General features: G+C 47.4%; 2 protein-coding genes across 2 annotated transcripts; one reads left to right on the top strand and one right to left on the bottom strand.

Moving 5' to 3' along the window:
• Positions 1–506: 506 nt before the first annotated feature.
• Positions 507–13,933, bottom strand: LRRC74B (leucine rich repeat containing 74B). The gene is made up of 9 exons (XM_081288306.1): positions 13,758–13,933; positions 13,143–13,285; positions 12,589–12,721; positions 11,505–11,711; positions 7,757–7,866; positions 6,185–6,300; positions 4,446–4,524; positions 2,693–2,788; positions 507–786 (listed from the first exon to the last, which is right to left on the bottom strand). Exons 1-9 carry the CDS (start codon positions 13,906–13,908, stop codon positions 634–636), a joined length of 1,188 nt encoding a protein of 395 aa, XP_081144432.1. The 5' UTR covers positions 13,909–13,933; the 3' UTR covers positions 507–633.
• A 1,764-nt stretch (positions 13,934–15,697) lies between these two features.
• P2RX6 (purinergic receptor P2X 6) lies at positions 15,698–21,724 on the top strand. The gene is made up of 12 exons (XM_081287203.1): positions 15,698–15,911; positions 16,732–16,882; positions 18,195–18,266; positions 18,460–18,535; positions 18,682–18,775; positions 18,850–18,930; positions 19,012–19,153; positions 19,248–19,357; positions 20,737–20,830; positions 20,932–20,997; positions 21,144–21,221; positions 21,338–21,724. The coding sequence occupies exons 1-12, from the start codon at positions 15,778–15,780 to the stop codon at positions 21,419–21,421; spliced, it is 1,182 nt and encodes a 393-aa protein (XP_081143329.1). The 5' UTR covers positions 15,698–15,777; the 3' UTR covers positions 21,422–21,724.
• The last annotated feature ends 35 nt before the right edge of the window (positions 21,725–21,759 follow it).

Genomic DNA, 21,759 nt, shown 5'->3' with positions numbered 1-21,759 from the left:
GGTTCAGTTGGTAATTCTATGATTAAACTTTTGAGGAAATGCCAAAAACCATAGGAGTTTTTTACCTTGATGTACTTGCTTACATCATATATATTTTCATGAATTCTTCAATGTTTTTGAGCATGGGGCTTTTAACATTTGCAGAGTTCCAAATCTTAATTAGTGGGCATTTAACTTATTTCCACTTTTCATTATTATAAACAGCATTTCAGTGAACGTCTTCAGGCAACAATTTTTTTGTGCATCTCTGATTAGTTCTGTAGAACAATTACACAAACATTTGGATCAAAACGGACAATATGATGACTCTCAGTGCATAATAACAATTGCCTTCCCAAAGGGCTGTGACAAGTTGCATTTTTGCAAGTAGTTTGGGAGTGCGATATGTACTCCTTCTCATATTTTTTCTTCCAAGGTCACCAAAACAGGAACATATGGAAGATGAACAGGGACATCTTTCACCCTGTGCCCACACCAATGTGTTACATGAATGAGTGATGGCAAAGGAAGGCCTAGATTATAGCAGGGTCCATGGAGCAGAGAGGAAGATACAAGTGTCATGAGTCGAGTAGTCCACCATGTGGAAACTGAAGTGACTAATTGGGAGATGAGGAAGCCACCTTCCAAAGTCATTTAGGAGCAGATGCTGGTGGGGGGTGGTCTGAAGACTGGCAGCAACTCTTTCTTATAGTCCACTCTGGGAGCACCAGTCTTTATGCAAAGGCCTGGAAGAATCACCTTCACTGAGCTAGCAAGGTCATCAAACTCTCTGTTCACCTGCATATCCTAGGAGAAACTCATGATAAGACAGTGCATTCTTCCTTTCTGAGAACTTGGTTGTATTACTTGTACACAAGGTCTCCAAGAAGTTCCTCTGGGCAGTTTCTCTCCCATGGATGATGATCTCACACTCCCCAAAGTATTAAAATAGAAAAGGGAAGGGATTCAAGGAGGGGGGCTTTTAAGGGCATGCTCTATTTCTCCATGTGGGGGGTTAGTTACATGGGTATATGCTGCTTGAGATCCACCTTAATCTTTAGGCACTCTTTAGCATGGGAAGAGGCCTGAGGAGAAGAGAACTAGCACACTAACTGAGCCTTTCTCTGTGCAAGTCCTACCTACAGGGTCTATCATCTCATCCCATCTTTTTCACTTTAAAATGTTTTAAATTTACTATCTTCAACACAGATGGAGTCCTTCTGTGTTGCCAGGGCAGGTCTTGAACTCCTGGGCTCAAGAGAGCCTCCTGCCTCAGACTCCTGAGTAACTGGGACTACAGATGCACACCACTACACCTAGTTCCTATCCTATGTACACAGTGCCCCTGGAAGGCAGATATTATCCCCATTTCACATAAAGAAAAAGGCTGAGCTCTGGAAGGGAGTTTACTTCAACTACAAGAAGTCATAAGCATTCCCCTCAGAGCTGAGGATAAAATCTGGGTTAGTCAGATTAGACTAAGATAACAGTTAAAGACTAGAAAATAGAACATTAGAGCCTGGCTTGTGTGATGATTCTTTGGTTCAGAACCTTCTGCAAGATCCCACATTGATGAACTCAGGATTTGGTCCCAGGCATGAACTGATTGCAAAACCAGTGGTATTTCTGTTATATTAGAGGCCTTTGCTAATGACCATATATTGTATTGAATAAATGTGTAGTTTGGCAGGCAAATGTATATATTATCCACCCCCCCCCATTCTAGAACAATTAGATACAGTGTTGAAAAGCATTTTTAGAACTGAAGAAACATTTTTAAGTCAGGCTAATTTTCTGGCTTTGGAGTTGTAAGGACAATCTAGGAAGACTAGAACTGTGAAAATAGTTCTGGTATGACTGACTCAAGTGTGGATTAAATAATCTAGGTTAGAATGAGCATTGATTGGTAACCAGACTTTAAAACTTCATATTCTGTCAGGCTGGATACATAGCTTAGTGGTAGAGTGTTTGCCTAGCATGTGTGAGGTCCTGAGTTCCATCCCCTACACCACATGTGTATGCACACCCCCCACACACATACACAAAGTGATTCTGGAGTCTCTCCTTAATGATGAATTGACATAGAATAGAAAAGAGTGACATTTCTTTCCCATACTAAAAAAGCAAAATTGGGCTGGGGTTGTGGCTTAGTGGCAGAGCGCTTGCCTAAAACGTGTGAGGCCCTGGGTTCTGTCCTCAGTACCACTTAAAAATAAACAAATAAAATAAAGGCAAACTATCTAACTAGGAAAAAAAGAAAGAAAACAGGAAAAAAATTAAAATGGCATTAAAAGTGGGTTCTAATTCCCTTGCTGTCACACAAATGGATCTTCCAGCAGTGCAGTCCACCTGCAGGCAGTACTGGCTGGGATGGGGGAGGGAAGAAGGGTACCCTTGCCCAGTGCTGAACCTGCAGATCGAAACATCCATGCATATTAAGCATGGTGCCCCCAAATTCCACCTCTACTCTTTCAGCCAAGGAAGAACAGAGTCGGGGCCCAAGGTCAGACCAGGCTACAGATGCCAGCCCAGAGTGGGAGCAGAGTTGCAGTAGTGTCATGACCTGCATTGAGACCTGGGTTGGAACTCTCACTTGCCACTGGTGTATCTGAGTAGGGCACTTTGTTTCTGTAATACCCATTTCTTTCCTCTCAAATGGAGATGTAACAGGGTTGTTGGGAGGATCAGAAAATGGCTTAGAAAAAGCTCTTACAGAGAAATCTAGCAGTTCTAGTGCAGATGCTGGGTTGTCCCGGACAGACTTGAGGAGATGAGAGCAGCCTTCAGTTTGCATGGGATTCCTGGACACCTAAGAAAGACAACACAGAACTAAGAGGAGCTGAGTCCAGGTAGGCTGAGAGCGACCTGCAAGGGAATGAGGGCACTTCTTCTCATAGTGTGGGAAGGAAGGCCCCACTGCCTCAACTCAACAGGTGTTTCTGTGTCACATATTGCCCTGGGTGAGGATATTGAGCCGGGCAAGAGAGGAATGGAGTGGATGCTGACAAGGCACCTATTCAGCTCTATGCTGGGAGCCAAAGATGCAGACAAAAAACACACTGGATTCTTAAATAAGAGTTCAGTTGCTCAGGGAAGGTGAGGCAAAAGAAATGTAAAATTCAGTGTGGTAAGTTCAATGCAAGGGTGCATGCCAATACCACCTGGGAGGTCGTCATTGGAGAGTAAAATCCCAGAACCAACCTGATAGGGGCATATCAGCAAGAACAACAGGAGCAAAAGCAAAGGTAGGAAATAGTATACTGTGTGTGTGTGTGTGTGTGTGTGTGTGTGTGTGTGTGTGCATGCAAATTCTGAAGAGCAATGAACTTGGAAGCAGGGTTTAGAAGAGTCCAGATCCCCATGATGTGCTATTATTGATGAGGTATAAAGCTTGGATTTATCAGAAGTGAAAGGTTTAGCAGGAAGTGACAGGGGCATGTGTCATTTTAGAAAGATCATCAGGCAGCAGATGGGAAGGAAGGACAGAACTGGGAAAACTAACAGCTTAACAGAACCTGAGAAAGGGAGAAAAGGAAGACCCAACAGGCTGAGCACTCTGCTGGAGGAGATACTGGAGGGAAAGTGTGGGGAAGAGACATGGGTCAGGCTCTGGCCCCCATCTTCTGACTTGGTTTCTCCCACTGAGAGGCAACCCCTAGAAGGAGGTGAAGCATTCATGACGAACTCTCAAGAGTTCATTGTGATTAGGAGACTGTCAGTGCTGCAGAGGTGCATGTAAGCTTGGGAGAGAGGTCACAGTTTTTGAGGGGCAAGGAATGGGAAAGCTAATGAGATAAGACCTGGGAAGGCTGAAGATGGGGAGCAGAGCCAGATGCTAACCCTGTCCCCAGAGCTGGTGATACTGTCCCCTAACACAAGCTATTGGTACAGCAGACCTCAGAGATTTTTCTCCACATTTGCCTGGCTCCCTCCCTTCTCCATCTTCCACTCTGAGCCCTGCTCAGTGGCTCTCTTTGCACCTGCAACTCTGAAGAAAGGCAACTCCCTTTAGACACACAGGCCTCAGGTAGGTCTGAGCAGTGGCAAACCAATCCACCTGCATTGACCCTGGGTTCCAGGACAGAAGAGAAAGAGCAGGGGAGATGAATGCCAAGCGAGGGGTTCTCTGGCAACTTTCCACAGAGGAACACCCCAAAAGGAAGAGGAGGAAAGTCAGCAAGGTGTTGTTGAGGACATAGTGCTGAGAGGGATAGGTGGACAGAAGAGGAGTGTGAATCTCAGCATGGGCCAGGCCAGAGGTGGGAGACTGAATGGCAAAAGGAAGAAGTAGTTGCAAAAGTAATTCAGGAGGCCCCCCTCCCAGAGACCCCATCAGGGGTCTGGAGTCTGTGTACACTGCCACCCATCCAGTGGCCCTGGGTATGGTGATGTGGTGGGGAGGCATCTGAGTGGACAGGCACAGGGCAGGTCTGTGCTGAGGCTTCCCTCTTGAGGTTAGCACTCACAACAAGAATCCTCAGTGTCTGGTTGACCCGGAGGCCCAACCCCAGGTGCCGGGCTCCCATTGCAGAGATTCGGTTGTTGCTGAAAAAAAAAAACTTTATGAGTCATAGTCAAGATAATAATCCTGTATCATAGTCAAGATACAGGATTAGTCTAGGTGTCCATCAACAAGTGAGTGGATAAAGAAAATGTGGTACCTATACACCATGGAGGATTATTCAGCCATAAAGAAGAATGGCATCTTGTCATTAGCAGCATGGATGAAACTAGAGAACATTATGTTAAGTGAAATAAGCCAGACACAGAAACACAAGGGTCACATGTTCTCTCTCATATATGGAAGCTAAAAAATATCAACCTGAAAATAGGTTAGTGACTACTAGAGTTTGGGAAGGGTTTGGAAGTGGGGAGGTGGAAAAAGAAAGGCTGGATTTGATCAGTGTGAGTATGGAAATATCACACAGAACACCATTACTTTGTACAATTAACTCTGACAAAAAAGACTCATTCCTCTTGCAGCTTTCCAAAGAGCTGTGCAGGACTGATTGCCCCAGTGTCTCTTCTGGATCTTCTGTTGCATCCACCAGGATTGGCTTCTCATTCCAGCCCTCCATTCATGCCCAGGTCTTTCAGGCAACTCAGGGTGAAAAAGATGGGTATGATGCCGCCTCACGGGTGACTCTGTTTCCAGGGAGATCACCCAGCCAACAGGCCAGAGTGTCCTCCTGTGGTGGAGACCAGCCGTCACTCCCTGGCTCTTTGAGCTCAGCAGGTGCCCCCACATGTTCTGCTCCATGCTACCTACCCATCACCATGACAACAACTATCAATAATCACCCATCACCCTGTTCTCATCCTCTCTTCTCCTCCTACGAAACCAACTTTGGCTCAAGTGGTAGCATGCTCGTCTGGCACGCGTGCGGCCCGGGTTCGATTATCAGCACCACATACAAACAAAGATGTTGTGTCTGTTGAAAAACTAAAAAATAAATATTAAAACAATTCTCTCTCTCTCTCTCTCTCTCTCTCTCTCTCTCTCTCAAAAAAAAAAAAAATAATAAACCAACTTTGGGCTTCAACTCAGGGCCACCTTTTCTCAGGAGCCAGTCCCACTTCTGACTTCTCACATGTTGGCTCTGGCTGTGCCATGAATTTCAGCATTTCCTGTTGCTGCCTCCAGCCTTGGCTCTTCCCATGGAGAGGAAAGATGTGCTGGACTGAGTGGGGCCTCTTGCCTGCAGGGTGCAGCCCCTGGGGAGGGGCTCAGCCACAACAGCCTATAACTTAACTGACATCTGCCTCTTTTTCCCCAGTGGGTTTGCCCTACCCCATTCATTACCTGTTGAGGGCTGAGATGCCGCCTGGCCTGGAGAAAAACTTCACTCAGAGCTGACCCCAAGCAACCATGCCCGTGGGGCCACCAGTCAGAGCCTGACCTTGCTCCCTCCAGAAGGGGATCCATTGAAAGGCAGGGAAGTTCTCACAGGTCACCATCCTGTGCCAGGCCTTCTGAATGTTATTCACACTTACATTTGGGTATCCCTAGCTACCTGCCTTCAGTGCAGGAATTAGGAGTCACAATGTATCAGTGATGATCTTGAGAGAGAAGGATGGAGCTGGATGTCTTAGGATTGTAGCCAAACCCCTTCCTAAGTAGACTGTCATAGGATCAGAAATGAAAATGAATATCAGTGAGATCACAGTGCCCCTGGTCCCTGCATGATACCCCTATACTTCTCACCTCATTTTGAGTTCCTCCAACACGTTGTTGGCCTTGAGGGCCTCACCCACTGCAGAAGCTCCAGAATCTCCAAAACCATTAAAAGAGATGTCTAGGACTTTCAGGAAGATATTTGCCTAGAACATAAAGAGTGAAGCTGGGACCCACATCTCATGGTGCAGAAAGCATGGGGGCCACATCCTCAGAACCCAAGAGGCTTGAGGTGCATGATAGGGACAAAATGAAAAAGAGCAGAGATGAGGTAAAGTGCTGTACTTCCCCTCATTAGCTTTAGTTTGGAGGTGATGCTAATAGAGCTGAACAGTCCCAAGCACAACAGAGGAGGCTGGGACTGGTCCATGGTCTCTGGACCCCCAAAGACCAGGCAGTAATGGGTCCCAAGACACAGTAATCTGATTTCCATGCATGTGGGAGGGGTTTTTGTTGTTGTTGTTGTTAGAGACTTTGCCCAGGGTCACTTTACCAATGAGCCCCATCCCCAGCCCTTTTTATTTTTTATTTTGAGACAGGGTCTTGCTAAGTTTCTTAGTGCCTCTCTTTAAGGTGCTGAGGGTGGTTTTGAGCTTGGCATCCTCTTGCTGCAGTGTTCTGAGCCTCTGAAATTGCAGGTGTACACCACTACACCTTGCCATGTTGGATTTTCTTAATATCAGGGACCCTGAGACATAAAGCAGCCCCAAAGACCTCGGGTTCCAGCAAAGTTTTGCGGGATAAAATCTGCCCAAGTGTCTGATGGGAAGAGATGTTTTGGTGCTCTGAGAAGAAAACCCTGACCTACCACCTTGCCTTAGAGGTCGTCCATAAAAGTAGTTGTTACAGGAACATCGAATATGCCTTGTGCCACTCTAGCATTGCTTGAGGCTCAACTCTCAATTTGTATGAACCTCAATATATAGGGGAGCAAGTGAGACGTTTGAGTCAGTGTACTGGCATTCAGGGTTGCAATGGTGTCTTTCAGGAAAAACATCTATTTATGTTAATAGTAAGCATGTGGGGCTAGGGTTTTAGCTCAGTCACTGAGCACTTGCCTAGCACACGTGAGCCATTGGATTTTATCCTCAGCACCATATAAAAAGAAATTATGGCTGGGGTTGTGGTTCAGTGGTAGAGCACTTGCCTCGCTTGCATGGGGCACTGGGTTCAATCCTCCATACCACATAATTAAATAAAACAAAGGTATTGTGACCATATACAGCTAAACATTAAAAAATAAAAATAAACAAATTATGTAAAGGTATTGTATCCGTCTACAAGACTTGACAGATGTTCCCTACTAGCCAAGAGTTTGTACCTGGAGAAGGTACAAAACATTCAGCTCTGGACCCTTCAGTAAGTGACCAGATAGTGGGCCCAGTGTACTGTAGTCATCAGATGGGGTGAGGAAAATAAAAGTTACCTAAAACAAACACCCTTTAAGTTCTTTTTAAAGTTTTAATTTTGCACTGAGGATGTGCAAAGCCCTGGGTTCCCCACACCCCCTAAAAATAAAGAATAAGAAAAAAGATCTAAGGTTCATATCTGATGATCTGCAAAGGAGAGGCCCCAGGAACTGACTGGATGGGGGTCTCATACCTCTAGTCCCCTGGCAAATACTATGGCTCCTGGACCCCGGAGGTGATTCCAGCTTATGTTAAGCTCTGTTAGTCCTGTGTTTTCTGCCAAGGCTGGTCCAAGTGTCTCTCCTTTGGAACACCAAGATAGATCTTGTTATTAACTCTGCTCATTCCTTTTTAAAAAATGATACTGTTGCCTGAATCTCTACTGGGCAGGAGTATCTAAGAGATGAGGTCAACATAGGCTTGCCCTGCCCTCACAGAATCCACATTTTATAGGGGAGATACAAATACAAATTAATGGGATGCAAGCTAATATAAACTAAAACAGGGAGGAATAGGAAGAGAGTGGTGGCCTTGATGGAGTCACAAAAGTAATTATAACTCTGAATTGAATATCCACCACTCATGTATTCAAGCATAATGTACAGTAGACACAGGAAAGAACAGAAGTGCAGAGACATTTGAGAAACACACTCAGGCATGGAGCTGGTTAAGGAAGCAGGTGCAATGTGGTAGATAGTAGGTGGTATTTGAGAGAGGCTCAGAAGCCTGTAATTCTATGTCAAAGACAGGGCTCAGGCTCTTCCCTATAGTAGCCAAGGAATCAGGAAAGGCTAAATAGCATTTCAGCAAGATTCCTAGTGTCTGATGATAAACATCAGCAAAGACAGTGAGTGGTCAGGTGACCCATTGAACGGTGCTTGCTATAGGTAAGAGGTGACTGCTAGAACAGCCATGATGGAGAGGAGGCCCAGGGAGATATTGAAAGGAAGTGACTGTGTATGGAGAAACTCAAAAGGGATATTTAGCATGTAGAACTAGAAGAACCCAAACCGATAGAATGCTTTCTATCTGTAGTACTTGGCCAGTCTGACCTGCTCCCAGTTCTCCAGAGCACCAGCTCTGACATGTCTCTTGGCCGTCCCCTATTTTGGAATCCCCTTCCTTACTTTTATAACAGCTCTAATATTTCTAATCTGGTTTTTCATAGACTCAAGAAGCCTGTACTGCCTGGTCAGATTGGTTTGGGCCTTTCTGGATCTCTGGAACACCAGAAATCCCTCCATCCTTCCAGGCTCTAGCCACTAGATCTCTTCCTGTCTGATTGGTCTCTGTCACCAGTCTAGGAGTCCCTTGAAGATAAGAATTTGACTCCTCCCCATGAGCCCAGAGCCTATTACATGTCTTGTAAGGCTGGTTTGAAGAAGTGCAGAGAGGAAAAAATGAATGGATCAGTAAGAGCACTCAGCCAGCTTTCTCTGCTAGCACATACAGTGGCAGACACTTTTAGCACCTTGGAGAGCTCCCTGTGCCAATGCACTGCCGCTCCAAGAGCCAGACTCAGCATCCAACTCCAGTTTTGATACCTCCAGGTTCTTAGATATGGATACTTCTTCCTTCCCCAGACACTTCCAGAGCTGAGAGGGGAGGGTGGTGGTCATCCACTTGATAGTAATCCCTTCTTTGCTGAATTACTGGTCAGTGAGAGGGTTCTTTCTTTTATACATCTGTAATAGCTAATGCTTGGTCTCCATCATCTACACAGCCATCCTGAGGTAGGTGGTGCCATCACCATGGATCAGGTGAGGAGACTAAGACCGAAACTCCTTCACCACTCAAGGAAATCAGCCATACCTTCAGGTCCCTATTTGGAGAAACAAAATGGCCTTTCCTTTCCCAGGCCCCATTCTACCTTCCTTGTGTACTTATTTGTATCTCCTTAGCTTCCAGCCCCTCTCTTCTAGCTGCCTCTCTGGTGCTTGACCTCTGCTAGAGTTTGTATCTTAAGTGGCTCCCAAAGGTTCATATTTTAAAGGCTTGATCCCCACAATGGCACTACTGGAAAGTGACAGAGCCTTTAAGGGGTGGGGCCTAGTGGGATGTCTTAGGTCATTGGAGTGTATGTTCTTGAAGGGAATTTTGAGACCTAGGCCTCTTCCTCTTAGTCTTTTTGCTTTCTGGCCATAAGTTGAGTAGTTTTGCTCTGCCATATGCCCCTACCATGATGTGCTGCCTCATGAGAGGTCCAAACTAATGGGCCAATTCATCATGAACTGAAACCTCTAAAACTAAGCCAAAATAGGGCTGGGGATGTGGCTCAAGCGGTAGCACGCTTGCCTGGCATGCATGCGGCCTGGGTTCGATCCTCAGCACCACATACAAACAAAGATGTTGTGTCCGCCGAAAACTAAAATAATAAATATTAAAAAATTCTCTCTCTCTCTCTTTAAAAAAAATAAAACTAAGCCAAAATATATATTTTCTCTTTTTTTTTAGAGAGAGAGTGAGAGAGGAGAGAGAGAGAGAGAGAGAGAGAGAGAGAGAGAGAGAGAGAATTTTTAATATTTATTTTTTAGTTCTCGGCGGACACAACATCTTTGTTGGTATGTGGTGCTGAGGATCGAACCCGGGCCGCACGCATGCCAGGCGAGCGCGCTACTGCTTGAGCCACATCCCCAGCCCTATCTTTTCTCTTTATAAATTAGTTATCTCAGGTATTTGTTATAGTAACAAAAAATTTACTAATATATAACTAACCAGTTCCATCTAATTGTGACGGTCTGGAAAGACACCTATATTTTGTCAAAATCTGAAATAAACTTCTCCTTTAATTTCACTGACTTCCCAAAATAAAATTTTCTTAGAAAGCAATCTGAGTGTCAGTTAAACTCCAGGGCTGATTCTCACAGGCCAACACTGGTGCTTGAGACAGATTATCAATTCCAAAACTTTCCAGATCAGTCAATTTTCTCCTGGGGAATTTATTAAAGTGGAAATAACATGTGCATTCCTTTCAAAATATTATTCAAGAGGTCCAGGATCCCAGGTTATTCTTTTTATTTTCCTTTATTTTGAGATGAGGGTATTACTATGTTGCTCAGGCTGTCCCCAAACTCCTGGGCTCAAGCAATCCTCATGATTATCCAGGACTACAAGCACGTGCCACTGTGCCCTGCTTCTAGGTGATTCTCTTGTGCATGCTAGGCAAACTTTCCACCACACCAAGCTACATCCCCAGCCTGCTTATAGATGATTCTTATAATTGGTTGGAACCTTTGGGAACAGGCACAGAAGTGTATATTCCTGGCAAACAGACTGCTCATGCAAAAGCCCTGGGGCATGAGAGAAAGAGATCAAGCAATCCACTTATGTTTTTCACAGTACCTCAAATAAAATTTTCACACGTTCAGCCATGACTTGCAGCCATTGACTCTTTATACCATAGCCTAGTCACTCTCCCCTGGAACACTAGTCTAGTCATATTGGTTATCTACCAGTTTGAGAAACAGGCCTATATACTCACTGTTTCTTTATTTGAAATTCTCACCCTCTGGTTTTGCCATGACCTCTTCGCAAACCTCATTTAGGTTTAAATATCACCTACTCAAAGAAGCCTCCCTGGCCATCCCTCTAAAGCAAGGAGTCCCCACTCTTTTCTTGTTTTAGATTGTTTCTTTTGGAGCACCAATAATTACTAAGAATTATCTTGTTAATATGTGTTTCTTGAGGACAGGGCCTTTGTTTTGTTTACTTCTAGATCCCTAGTGGCCAAACCAGTGCTAAGTATACACAACAGTGGGTAATGAGATATTTGTGGAATGAGTTAAAGGCTGTGTGTACCTAGAGTGGACAAGGAGTGGGCCAAGGTATATAGAGAGAGCAGAACCAGACATGAATGCTCACTATGGTTCTGCCACCTCCTTCCCCTATCATCAAAGGAAGATGAGGTGTAATGTCCCATGGTGGCCCAGACCAGGGATTACCTGCTTGGTCATTCAACTGGTTATAGCTGACATCCAGGGATTTCAGGCCTGTGTGGACCAGCAAGAGTTCAGCAAGGTACTGGGCTGCCTTCTCTTCCAGGCTATTTCCTGCCAGTTGTATCTTCTGCACAGCCTGGTTCACTTGGAGGGCAGCACAAAGAGCCTGGGCCCCTGCCACTCCAATCTGGTTCTCCGACAGATCCACATCTGGGGGCCAGCATCATTCTTCAGTCAGTGGGATCTGAAGTCAAGACCACCCTTATCCACCTTCCTATATCTCCCAAACCTCCATGCCTGAGGCAGAGGAAGAAACTTTGAGGTTGGACTATCCTAGAGTTTTAGCTCTGCCACCCATTGGCTAGGTCCCCTTGGGCCCCTGACCTCTCCCTCCTCGCCTGTTTATAAACTTCTCTGCCAAAGGGTTAAAAGCCACCTACCTTGTGGTACTGTGGAGAATGTTGTTAGAGGAATAGCTACCACATTGTTAACTTGTCTCTGTTCTATTGCCAGGGACTGATGATACTAGCCCAGGTGGCCAGGAAAGGAGCTCTTTCATGGACCAGATACTCTGGTGACCACTTTATATACTCAGTTTTATTTAATACTCACCAAAACCCAATGGCTAAGTGGTATTGTTGGGGCCACTTCACAGGCTGAAAACAGGCTCAACAAGATTTAGTTGCTTGCCCAATCTGCCTGCAGAGCTGGCATATGGATCCAGCCTCAATGAATTCCTACCTTGCCCTCCTGCTTCTTTCACAGTCTGGTCTCTGCCTCTCTCCTCTACCCTGCATTCAGGCACTGGGAATCTACCCTATACTGGAGGGGGTGTGCTGGTCAGTGGAGGAGGGGAGTGAGTAGGGTAGACCTGGTCAGGAAAGAAATGGCATCCAGCATTGACTGCTCCACAGGCTGGATCCTCAGAGGGTTTAACTCCACCCTCATGTGCTGCATCCTGTGTTAAGCAACCCCCCCCTCCCATTAGCCACCAGTGGACCCCAAGTGAGGCCTGACTTTCCACATCACTGAGAAAAGTAAAGGAAAGAACTCAAGCCTGCCCACCTGCCCCAGGCTCAGCACCTACCACAGATGCTGCTGTTTTTGCTCAGGACATAGGCCAGGGCCTCTGCACCAGCCGCACAGAGCCCATTGTCCTGAAGATCCAGCCGCTTAATGTAGGGATTGGAGGTCAACATGGAAGCCAGAGTCCACGCCCCCTGGAACAGAGCAGAGAGTCCTGAGAGGTCAGGTTCTTCTCAGGGCTGAGGGCACCAAACACATCTAGCCATCTCTGGGCTCATGTTTCCAGGGCTCAGCCTGCTCAGTGCCCTCCAACCCAAAAGCCTTCACTTTCCCACATTCTGAAGGGACACCTTCTTCTCCCTCTAAGCTCCAATCAGATCTCACCCTCTGAAGTCTTCCCTGACCCTCCAGCAGGTTAGGAGCCTGTATGCTCCCCAACCTTCATGGCTGATGTGTCCCAGCCTCCATCTTTACCCAGATATAGGGGATGGGATATACCTGGCAAAAAGGACAGCTGAGGAGTGTGTGGGATGGTCTCAATGAGAGGCACTCCCATGGCTATTATCTCCTAGGTGCCACCCACCAAGCCTGACTCCAGAGTCCCACCACAGGTACCTGGGGTCCCAGACCACGGTGCCTCAGCTTCAATTCTGGGGCACACCCTTGGTTCAGAAAGTAGATGGTGGGCACAATGCTATAGGCCCGGCAAGACCCCAAGTGGAGGGCATCCCTGATGGGTTCTCTAAGTCCATGTATGCCTGGAAGGAAACAAGGGAGGTAAATGTGGAGCCCTTCACTAGCACACCCACCTCCCTCCTTACCCTCCATTACTATCCTAGCTGTTTCCCTTCTAGAGGCATTTCTTCCTGTACTGGTGGGACTATTGTCCTCATATTTCAGATCTGTTGGCAGGATTTTGCATTTCTTTGTTCTGAAAACATGTTCTTGTTTTGTTTTGTTTCTGCAATGCTGGGGATAAAACCCAAGACCTTATACATGCCAGGCAAGCATTCTACCACTGAGTTACATCCCAAGCCCTGGAAGCATATTCTTAATGATGGACCTCCTAATGTCGCTCAGAAGGGTGGGCATGGCCTGAGAGACCACTGGCTGCCCTGAAATCACCCTACAAAACGATGAGCTCCCACTCAGTCTCAGCCCATTTCCCTCCACACCTGCCAAGAAGCCCCCAAGGTGAGAAGTCAGGCCTAGGCCCCTGCTTCAGAGCACCTTCTGTCTCCAGGTCAGAGTCTGAATCTGCTTCTGAATCCTTGTCGGCCTCTGGGACCCCTGCAAAACACCCAGCGGGTGCTATCGCCTCTTCCCTCTGATCTTCATTTTCCCCAGGCCTCTCACAAGGACCCTTCATGGTTACACCCATTTTGCAGAGGTCGGCTCTGAGGCAAGGGCAGTTTAGCACCGCACCTAGAAAGTGAGCGGATTCTCAGCTACAGCGCAGCGCAGCACTGGGAATGTGGGCGGATCCTACGCCCTCGCTGGCCAATCGAATGTGGCATACAGACAACAGACTCTCCCCTCGGCTAATACAGGCGCGCTGCCACTAGCCTGTTGCCCGGGCAACCCGGTGTTTTGGTTGCTGCAGAAACGGTGACTGGCCTGCGCAGACCTTGAGTGGGCCCCTAGCCAGGATCGATAAAAGTACTCTCCACTGGCCTAGCGTAAGGCTGGGCACCTTGAAGGCTTTGTTTATTATTTATTTATTTAGGTAAAGGGGATTGAACTCAGGGGCACTAACACTGAGGCACATCCGCAGCCGTGTGTGTGTGTGTGTGTGTGTGTGTGTGTGTGTGTGTGTGTGTGTGTGTATTATAGAGACGGGGTCTCACTGAGATGTTAGTGCCTCGCTAAATTGCTGAGACTGGCTTTGAACTAGTGATTCTCCTCAGGCTCCCAAGCCGCTGGGATTACAGGCGTGTGCCACCGGCCAGGCGCATTCTTCATTCTTGCCACCCGATGAAATTCTAGCATTTCCTTTTTTCACCAAAAGGGAGTCATGCCTGACCCCAGAGCTTGTGCTTTAGTCACTGTACTTGGCGGTTGGGAGACAGCTGTATGGGAGGGCATGGGGAACCTGCAGAGCCCGGTTACCCTCCTCTCTGGAGCTAGACCACATTCTCAGTCTGTGGCTCTCAGTTCTCTCTCATGCTTTGGCCTTTTCTATGCTGTTTTAAATTATTATTAGTTGATGATAGATCTTTCTTTCTTTTTCTTTTTTAAAGAGAGAGTGAGAGAGGAGAGAGAGAGAGAGAGAGAGAATTTTTTTTAATATTTATTTTTTAGTTCTCGGCGGACACAACATCTTTGTTGGTATGTGGTGCTGAGGATCGAACCCGGGCCGCACGCATGCCAGGCGAGCGCGCTACCGCTTGAGCCACATCCCCAGCCCTCTTTCTTTCTTTCTTTTTCCTTCTTTCTTTCTATGTGGCGCTGAGAATTGAACCCAGTGCCTCACACATGCTAGGCAAGTGCTCTCCCACTTAGCCACAACCCCAGACCCTCCACCCTACATCTTTACCCAACTTTTCTTGCAGTGTTTCAAAATCTGCACATATCAGCTTAGAGGGATTTCTTCTTTTTAAATTTTTTTTTGTTATACATGGACACAATACCTTTATTTAATTAATTTATTTATTATGTGATGCTGAGTATCAAACCCAGTGTCTCATGTGTGCTAGGCAAGCACTCTACCACTGAGCCACATACCCAGCCCTCAGAGGGATTTCTTTTCCTTTTTTTTTTTTAATATTTATTTTTTAGTTGTAGTTAGTTGGACCCAATACCTTTATTTTATTTATTTATTTCATGTGGTGCTGAGGATTGAACCCAAGGCCTCACATGTGTTAGGCCACTGAGCCATAACCCCAGCCTTCAGAGGGATTTCTTTATGAAGCTTGCCTTGGCTCCTCCTCTGAGCTCCTTCTGACCCTATGCCACCTGTTCTTCCCCACCCTATAAGGAAGTATAGCAGGAGGGCAGGAGCAGAGCTGCTCCTTTTGGAGTACCTAGGGATCAGCAGAGGAACTCTGGAGAGTAGGAGAGGCCCAGGACAGCTTGGGCCTGGGACCAAGTCCAGAACTGGGGGATGGAGGCTAGTTCCTGCCCTAAGTGGAGGTGTCCCTTTAACAACAGCTGGCCTGGCCCATTTGGATGCACTCTTTGCCTCCCGATCAGCTGTGGCTGCAGCTGCTGTGCTGACTCATTGCACCAGTAGCCAGCAGAAACTGGGGGCATGTGCTCCTCAGGGGCCTCAGCAGGCTGGGGGCTTCTGGATTACAAGACAGAGAAGTATGTGATGACCAGGAACTGGCGGGTGGGCACCTTACAGAGGCTGCTGCAGCTCGGGATTGTGGCCTACGTGGTGGGGTAAGAGAAAATAGTTTTTAGTCAGGTTGGCTGAAGGGATCATGGCTGGTCCTATTGGGCTGAGGGTTGAGAATTTGACTCTTTAGGGACCAGGCTGGTGGTGGTGGGGGTAGCAGGTTGGGACAGGATTGGAAGTAAACAGAATGAGGGATCTTTGTCCATTCCAAGGCTTTCAGAATAATCTCTGTTTGTGTTCCTGCCTGCCCTCCTGCCTTCTTTCCGGGGCCTTATTCCTAGTCTCATATTGGGCTCTGGACACATGAAGATCAGTCCCATTCCTGCCCCGGAGGAACCCTGGTGAGGCAGAAGGCAGTAGTCCTTTAGATTCATGAGAGCTGGAGCACTGAGGCCCCCCAGAGAGACCACCAGTTCTATCTGGGAGGTCAGAGGAGTCTTTAAGGAGGGAGCTATGTCTAGCTGGGGTAGGAATAAGGATATTGTCTATGAAAGTCACTGTGGGGGCTGGGGTTATGGCTCAGTAACAGAGTGATCGCCTAGCAAGTGTGAGGCCCTGGGTTCCATCCTCAGCACCACATAAAAATAAATAAGTACAATAAAGGTATTATATCCAACTCTAACTAAAAAAAATAAATATTAAAAAAGTCACTGTGGTAGATGCTGACTCTCCAGTGATTGTCCAAGGCTTTGGTCTGTTCAGGGTATCTGGGGTGACAGTTGATGCTGGAGAGGAGTCAGAAGGCTTTGATGCTGGGCTAGGAGCCTATGGAGTATGGGAAGGGAGTTGAGCTTATAGGATCCAGTTCCTCCACTGTTCACTTTTGCTAGAGTCATACCATACTGTCCATCATCTCCTCCCCAGATGGGCCCTCCTTGCAAAAAAAGGCTACCAAGAACGGGACCTGGACCCCCAGATTTCTGTCATCACCAAACTCAAAGGAGTTTCTGTGACTCAGATCAAGGAGCTCGGGAACCGTTTGTGGGATGTGGCTGACTTCGTGAAACCACCACAGGTAGGTCCCTAGTGCTGCTTCAGGTGGCATGAGTCCTTCCCCTACTGACAGCTCTAATACAAATCATGCACGAGAGGCATGTGATATCAGAGTGCATCTGGTTTGGGAAGGAGCATGTAGAGGAGTGTTGCCTAGATGGGGTCTTCAGGAATTGTGTAGGAGGTTTCCTGGTGAACAAGAAGGGAAGCCAAGCCAAAGTAACTTCCTTTATAAAGGTCCAAAGGCTGAGCTTCCTTGCCTGAGGCATCATTGTCATGTGTTCCTCCTCTACCCTCTTGGGCTTTCTGTCCCTAATCCCTCTACCCAGCTAGTCTATATCCCCAATGTCCACCTCTCTTCCACTGATGCTCAAATTATAGCCCCAGTGACCACCTGCCTGGATAGAAGCTGATTCCAGATTCACCCACCATGTCCAAAGATAAATCATCTACCTCTCCTGGCATTCTCACTTCTATTCATCCAACGAGAGCAGTGACACCCACCAGTGCTAAAGCCAGATGCCTTCCTGTCCCTCCCATTATTTTTCACTGCAACCTCTACCATGCCTGGTCTCTGAGTGGGCCCTTTGATTCTCTCCCCTATTCCCTGCCACTAGGTGCACATAAGCAGCAGCCAGGCTGAACTTTTACACTTAACATCATCAGAACCTCAACCACTGCTCTCTGCCCAGGGAAGGGTCCTCTCCCATGACGGTGACCACCAAGACCCTCCATATCCTAACTGTTGCCATGCCCCAATGCCCTCTGCCTAGCCCTTATCTTCCTTTCCTAAGTGCACCATGCTCTCAGGAGCAGCACCTCTGCATGTCCTTGGCCACTCTGACCCCAGGTCAAGCTTACCATCTGCTCTCCCAACCCCCTGCCATTGCCAGCTCTGATGTACATGTGATAAGGGGTCCACCTCTCTTCAAGTCTTTGTCTTTAGTGCTTAGAAGCAGGAGGCTCTTGGAAAATTCAGGTTGAGTGAATGAGAATAAATGTGAGAAATAAACTGGTAACTAAAAGATAAACATGGACACGAGGATCCCTAGGTTCAGAAATGGTCAGAAACCCAGCCAGCTTCCTGTTTGCACCTGCCTCACTGGAAACATTTTCTTGAGGGACAGTTTGGTTGGTTACTAGATGGGGCCAAGACTATTCCCTCAAAAACTAGACTCCTAGGCCTAAGGATGTAGCTCAGCAATAGAGTGTTCATGTGTAAACCCTGGGTTCCATTCCCAGCACCACCCAAACAAACAAAACCAGGCTGTCAGCTTCTGGCCTCCACAGGTGAGGGAACCAAGTAGGGACCAACCTTGAGATTTGCCTCCTAGGGAGAGAACGTGTTCTTCTTGGTCACCAATTTCCTTGTGACGCCAGATCAAGTTCAGGGCAAATGCCCAGAGGTAAGATTGCCTGGGAGAGTGGGTCCCTACTTCCTCTACCAGTCCTGGGTCACCAGCCATGTGTGCTGTGTACTTCCAAAGCCAGGGTATCACAGGAGGCTAACATGGGGAGAAGCATCTCTTTGCAGTCTATAGGGCTAAGGGAAGGCACCCCCTTGGGCTTTTGGTGACTGGAGTCTCTTGTCTACCTCAGCACCCCTCTATCCCGCTGGCTAACTGCTGGGTCAATGAGGACTGTCCTAAAGGGGAGACAGGGACACACAGCCATGGTAACTATAAGCTCTGTCTTTCAGAACCTCTACCAGGGCAGGGGATGGAGGGGACTCTAGGTGTGGTTCTGTCAACAAATCTGTTCCACATCCTCCTCATGCCCTGTGGAGATTTGAGGACCTAGAGTACATCTTTTGTTTTCAAGGCATAAAAACAGGTCAATGTGTGGAATTCAACGGGACCCACAGGACTTGTGAAATCCAGAGCTGGTGCCCAGTGGAAAGTGGCACTGTGCCCAAGTAAGTCTCCTACTGACTCCCAGGGCAAGGCAACAGCACAGGCAAAATTCTAACATGGTCCCCTCTACTTATAGGAGGCCCCTGCTGATCCATGCCAAGAACTTCACGCTGTTCATCAAAAACACTGTCACCTTCAGCAAATTCAACTTTTCCAAGTATGTATGGGCTGGTGCTGGTTAACCCCAGGTCCTCCATGACCCCCTGGATCATCTGATCCCTACCTCCACTCCTTGCAGGACCAATGCCTTAGATACCTGGGACTCCGCCTATTTTAAGCACTGTCGCTATGATGCACTCTCCAGCCCCTACTGCCCCGTGTTTGGCATAGGAGACCTTATAGCTGCAGCTGGTGGGGACTTTGAAGACCTGGCATTGCTGGTGGGTTCTTGGAGGCAGGGTTCCTTAAGGGCTAGTGGAGAGGGCCTCAGGCCCATCCACTAGTGCTGTGTAAGCAGAGATGTGTTGTGTGCAGGGTGGTGCTGTAGGCATCAGAATCCACTGGGATTGTGACCTGGACACCGGGTGCTCTGACTGCTGGCCCCATTACTCCTTCCAGCTGCAGGAGAAGAGTTACAACTTCAGGTATGACCCTCATAGCCCCCAGTGTCTACTTGTTCACAGGCCAGTGTGAGGACAGACCACTGCTTGTCTAGCCCTCTGGATACCCCACTCTATTTGTGAGGGGTGGCCCATGGGCTGAAGAAGGTATTCTCAGTTCCTCATCCTCCAGCACAGGTTGCATCCAGCCTTGTCCCTGAGTCCTCCACCCCATCTGTCCCCATCCCTTCTGCATAGTGTGGACTCTTCACTTCTAGACCTGGGCATGGTTTCTTCTCCACCCCACCTGGCCTCCAGCATCTTCCTCCAAGGCACGGGAGGCTTTTGTTTTGTTTCCACTTATGGTTTTACCTAAAACTTCTCAAAAAATTTATAGAAAAGTTCAAAGAATAAAAGTACTGTGAACACCCATATACCCCTCACCTGGGCTTACCAGTTTTTGTTTTCTTTTTGGCATTTGGCTATGTTTGCTTTCTCTACTTTTATTTAGAGTAAGCTGGATATATTTAGATAGATTTCAGACAGAACTATTTTGGGTGGCTCAGTGGTAGAACTCTTAAACCATCACCAAACACACACATACACACAAAACTATTTGAAAATGGCAGGTAGACATTCACCCTTCTTAACACGATCCTGAGCATGAGGATCTTTTCCATGTGACCATTCTATGGTCACACCCAAGAAATTGAACACTAACAGATTAAATCTAATATTTCTATTTTCCCAGAGGTGCTAATAATGTGCTAAATCTTTATATTTTTCAAGCCAGTTGTGGTGGTACACACATGTAATCTCAGTGGCTTGGGAGATTAAGACAGGAGGATCCCAAGTTCATGGCCAGCCTCAACAATTTAGCAAGGCCCTAAACAACTTAATAAGACCCTCTCTTTCAAAATAAAAAACAAAAACCAAAAAAAGTTTGGGGATATAGCTTAGTGGTAAAACACCCCTGGGTTAAAATATCTACTACAAAAAAAAGACTTTATATTTTACAATTGAGGATTCACTCAACATGAATTTATTGTCATGTCTTTGTCTTCCTAAAACAGACCTCCCCCTCCTACTAGTCCTTTATCATCTAGTGTCACCTTGATTTGCACATAGAAACTCCTATGTGTGCACATAGCCAATAGGCCTGGGAATTAGATCCCATGTCATAGTTCACTGTACCCTCATCTGGCTTCTCTGACTTTTTCCAGAGGGCAGGGAGCTTCCTTGGGTCCAGTCCTGGTTTGTTTCTTCCCTATGTTCTTAGCAACTATGTAGGTCTAAGACTAGGACTCAGGGTTGGTCTTGGAGTTTATGGGGCAAATACATAAGTAAAATTGGAGGCCCAGGAAAACCAGACCAAACTGTGAATGGGCAGTGCAGACCACCAGAGCCCTCTCTTCTGCTCCCAGGACAGCCAGTCACTGGTGGGAAGCCCCAGGTGTGGAAGCTCGAAGCTTGCTCAAGCTCTACGGGATCCGCTTTGACATTCTCGTCACTGGGCAGGTAGGGATGGAGCCAGGGTTTGGGGAAGGCAGACAGATGGGCCTGAAGGAGGCTTGTGGTAAAAGTCATAGCCTGAGACGCTCAGCCCAGGTCTTTCTCAGGCAGGGAAGTTCGGGCTTATCCCCACAGCCATCACGGTGGGCACTGGAGCTGCTTGGCTAGGTGTGGTAAGTCCAACTACCACGGGCTCTCTCTGGCTGCATTGAGCACCTGCCTGGGTCTGCTAGAACCCTCTGAGCCTGCATGTTGCGTCTCGGGATGAGGCTTGGGTGGTAGCAGGAGGGCAGAACATGGTGGGCCCTGTCTCTCCCAGATCACCTTCCTCTGTGACCTGTTGCTGCTGTATGTGGATAGAGAAGCCCATTTCTACTGGAGTACAAAGTATGAGGAGGTGAGTGAGGGCTCAGAGTTGGAGCTCCAGAGTTGAGGCCACTCTGCCTGAACACTGGGTTCTGCCACATTCTAGGGGATGTTGGCCAGATCCCTGACCTACTGTCTTGTCTTTAGGCAAAAGCACCAAAGGAGGCTGCCAATCCTGAATGGACCAAGCCAGCTTTCACACCTGCAAGCCCCATTGCTCAGGTGCCTTAGATAGGGCCAGCACCCACCCCCATGGTAGCTGCTACTGGGAGCCAGACTTGGTTGCTAGGGTGGTCCTGTCTGGGCTCTGGTACCCACTTACCTGATTATTCCTGAGGCCTGTAGCACTCCATGTTGTTTGGGGGGTTGGGGGCTGGGAAGGATGAGGTCCTGACTTGGGGACCTTAAGGATGAGAAACTTAACAGAACTGGGGTAGGGAGTGGAGGGAAAATGCCACTCTTGAACTCCCAGGCAGACTTTACCTCCTGAGTCCAGCCATAGCAGGGTGCTGCCTGGGGAGCTATGGAAGCCAGTTTTGTTTAGAGACATATGGTAGAACACAAGCCAT

Source organism: Spermophilus citellus (genome assembly GCF_964194105.1).
Source record: "Spermophilus citellus genome assembly, chromosome: 3".
NCBI lineage: Eukaryota > Metazoa > Chordata > Mammalia > Rodentia > Sciuridae > Spermophilus > Spermophilus citellus.
Note: the sequence above shows the minus strand (reverse complement) of the source record. Positions and strands in the feature narration are given on the sequence as shown.

Excerpts from the sequence above, each read along its gene's own strand:
- LRRC74B (XM_081288306.1), bottom strand. The coding sequence starts at position 13,908 with ATGGGTGTAACCATGAAGGGTCCTTGTGAGAGGCCTGGGGAAAATGAA. Across the intron at positions 7,867-11,504 it reads CCAGTTGAATGACCAAGCAG|GAGAGACACTTGGACCAGCC; the intron begins GTAATCCCTGGT and ends GGTGTTCCAAAG. Across the intron at positions 787-2,692 it reads TAGAACTGCTAGATTTCTCT|GATATGCAGGTGAACAGAGA; the intron begins GTAAGAGCTTTT and ends AGTTTCTCCTAG.
- P2RX6 (XM_081287203.1), top strand. The coding sequence starts at position 15,778 with ATGTGCTCCTCAGGGGCCTCAGCAGGCTGGGGGCTTCTGGATTACAAG. Across the intron at positions 15,912-16,731 it reads ATTGTGGCCTACGTGGTGGG|ATGGGCCCTCCTTGCAAAAA; the intron begins GTAAGAGAAAAT and ends TCTCCTCCCCAG. Across the intron at positions 21,222-21,337 it reads GGAGTACAAAGTATGAGGAG|GCAAAAGCACCAAAGGAGGC; the intron begins GTGAGTGAGGGC and ends TCTTGTCTTTAG.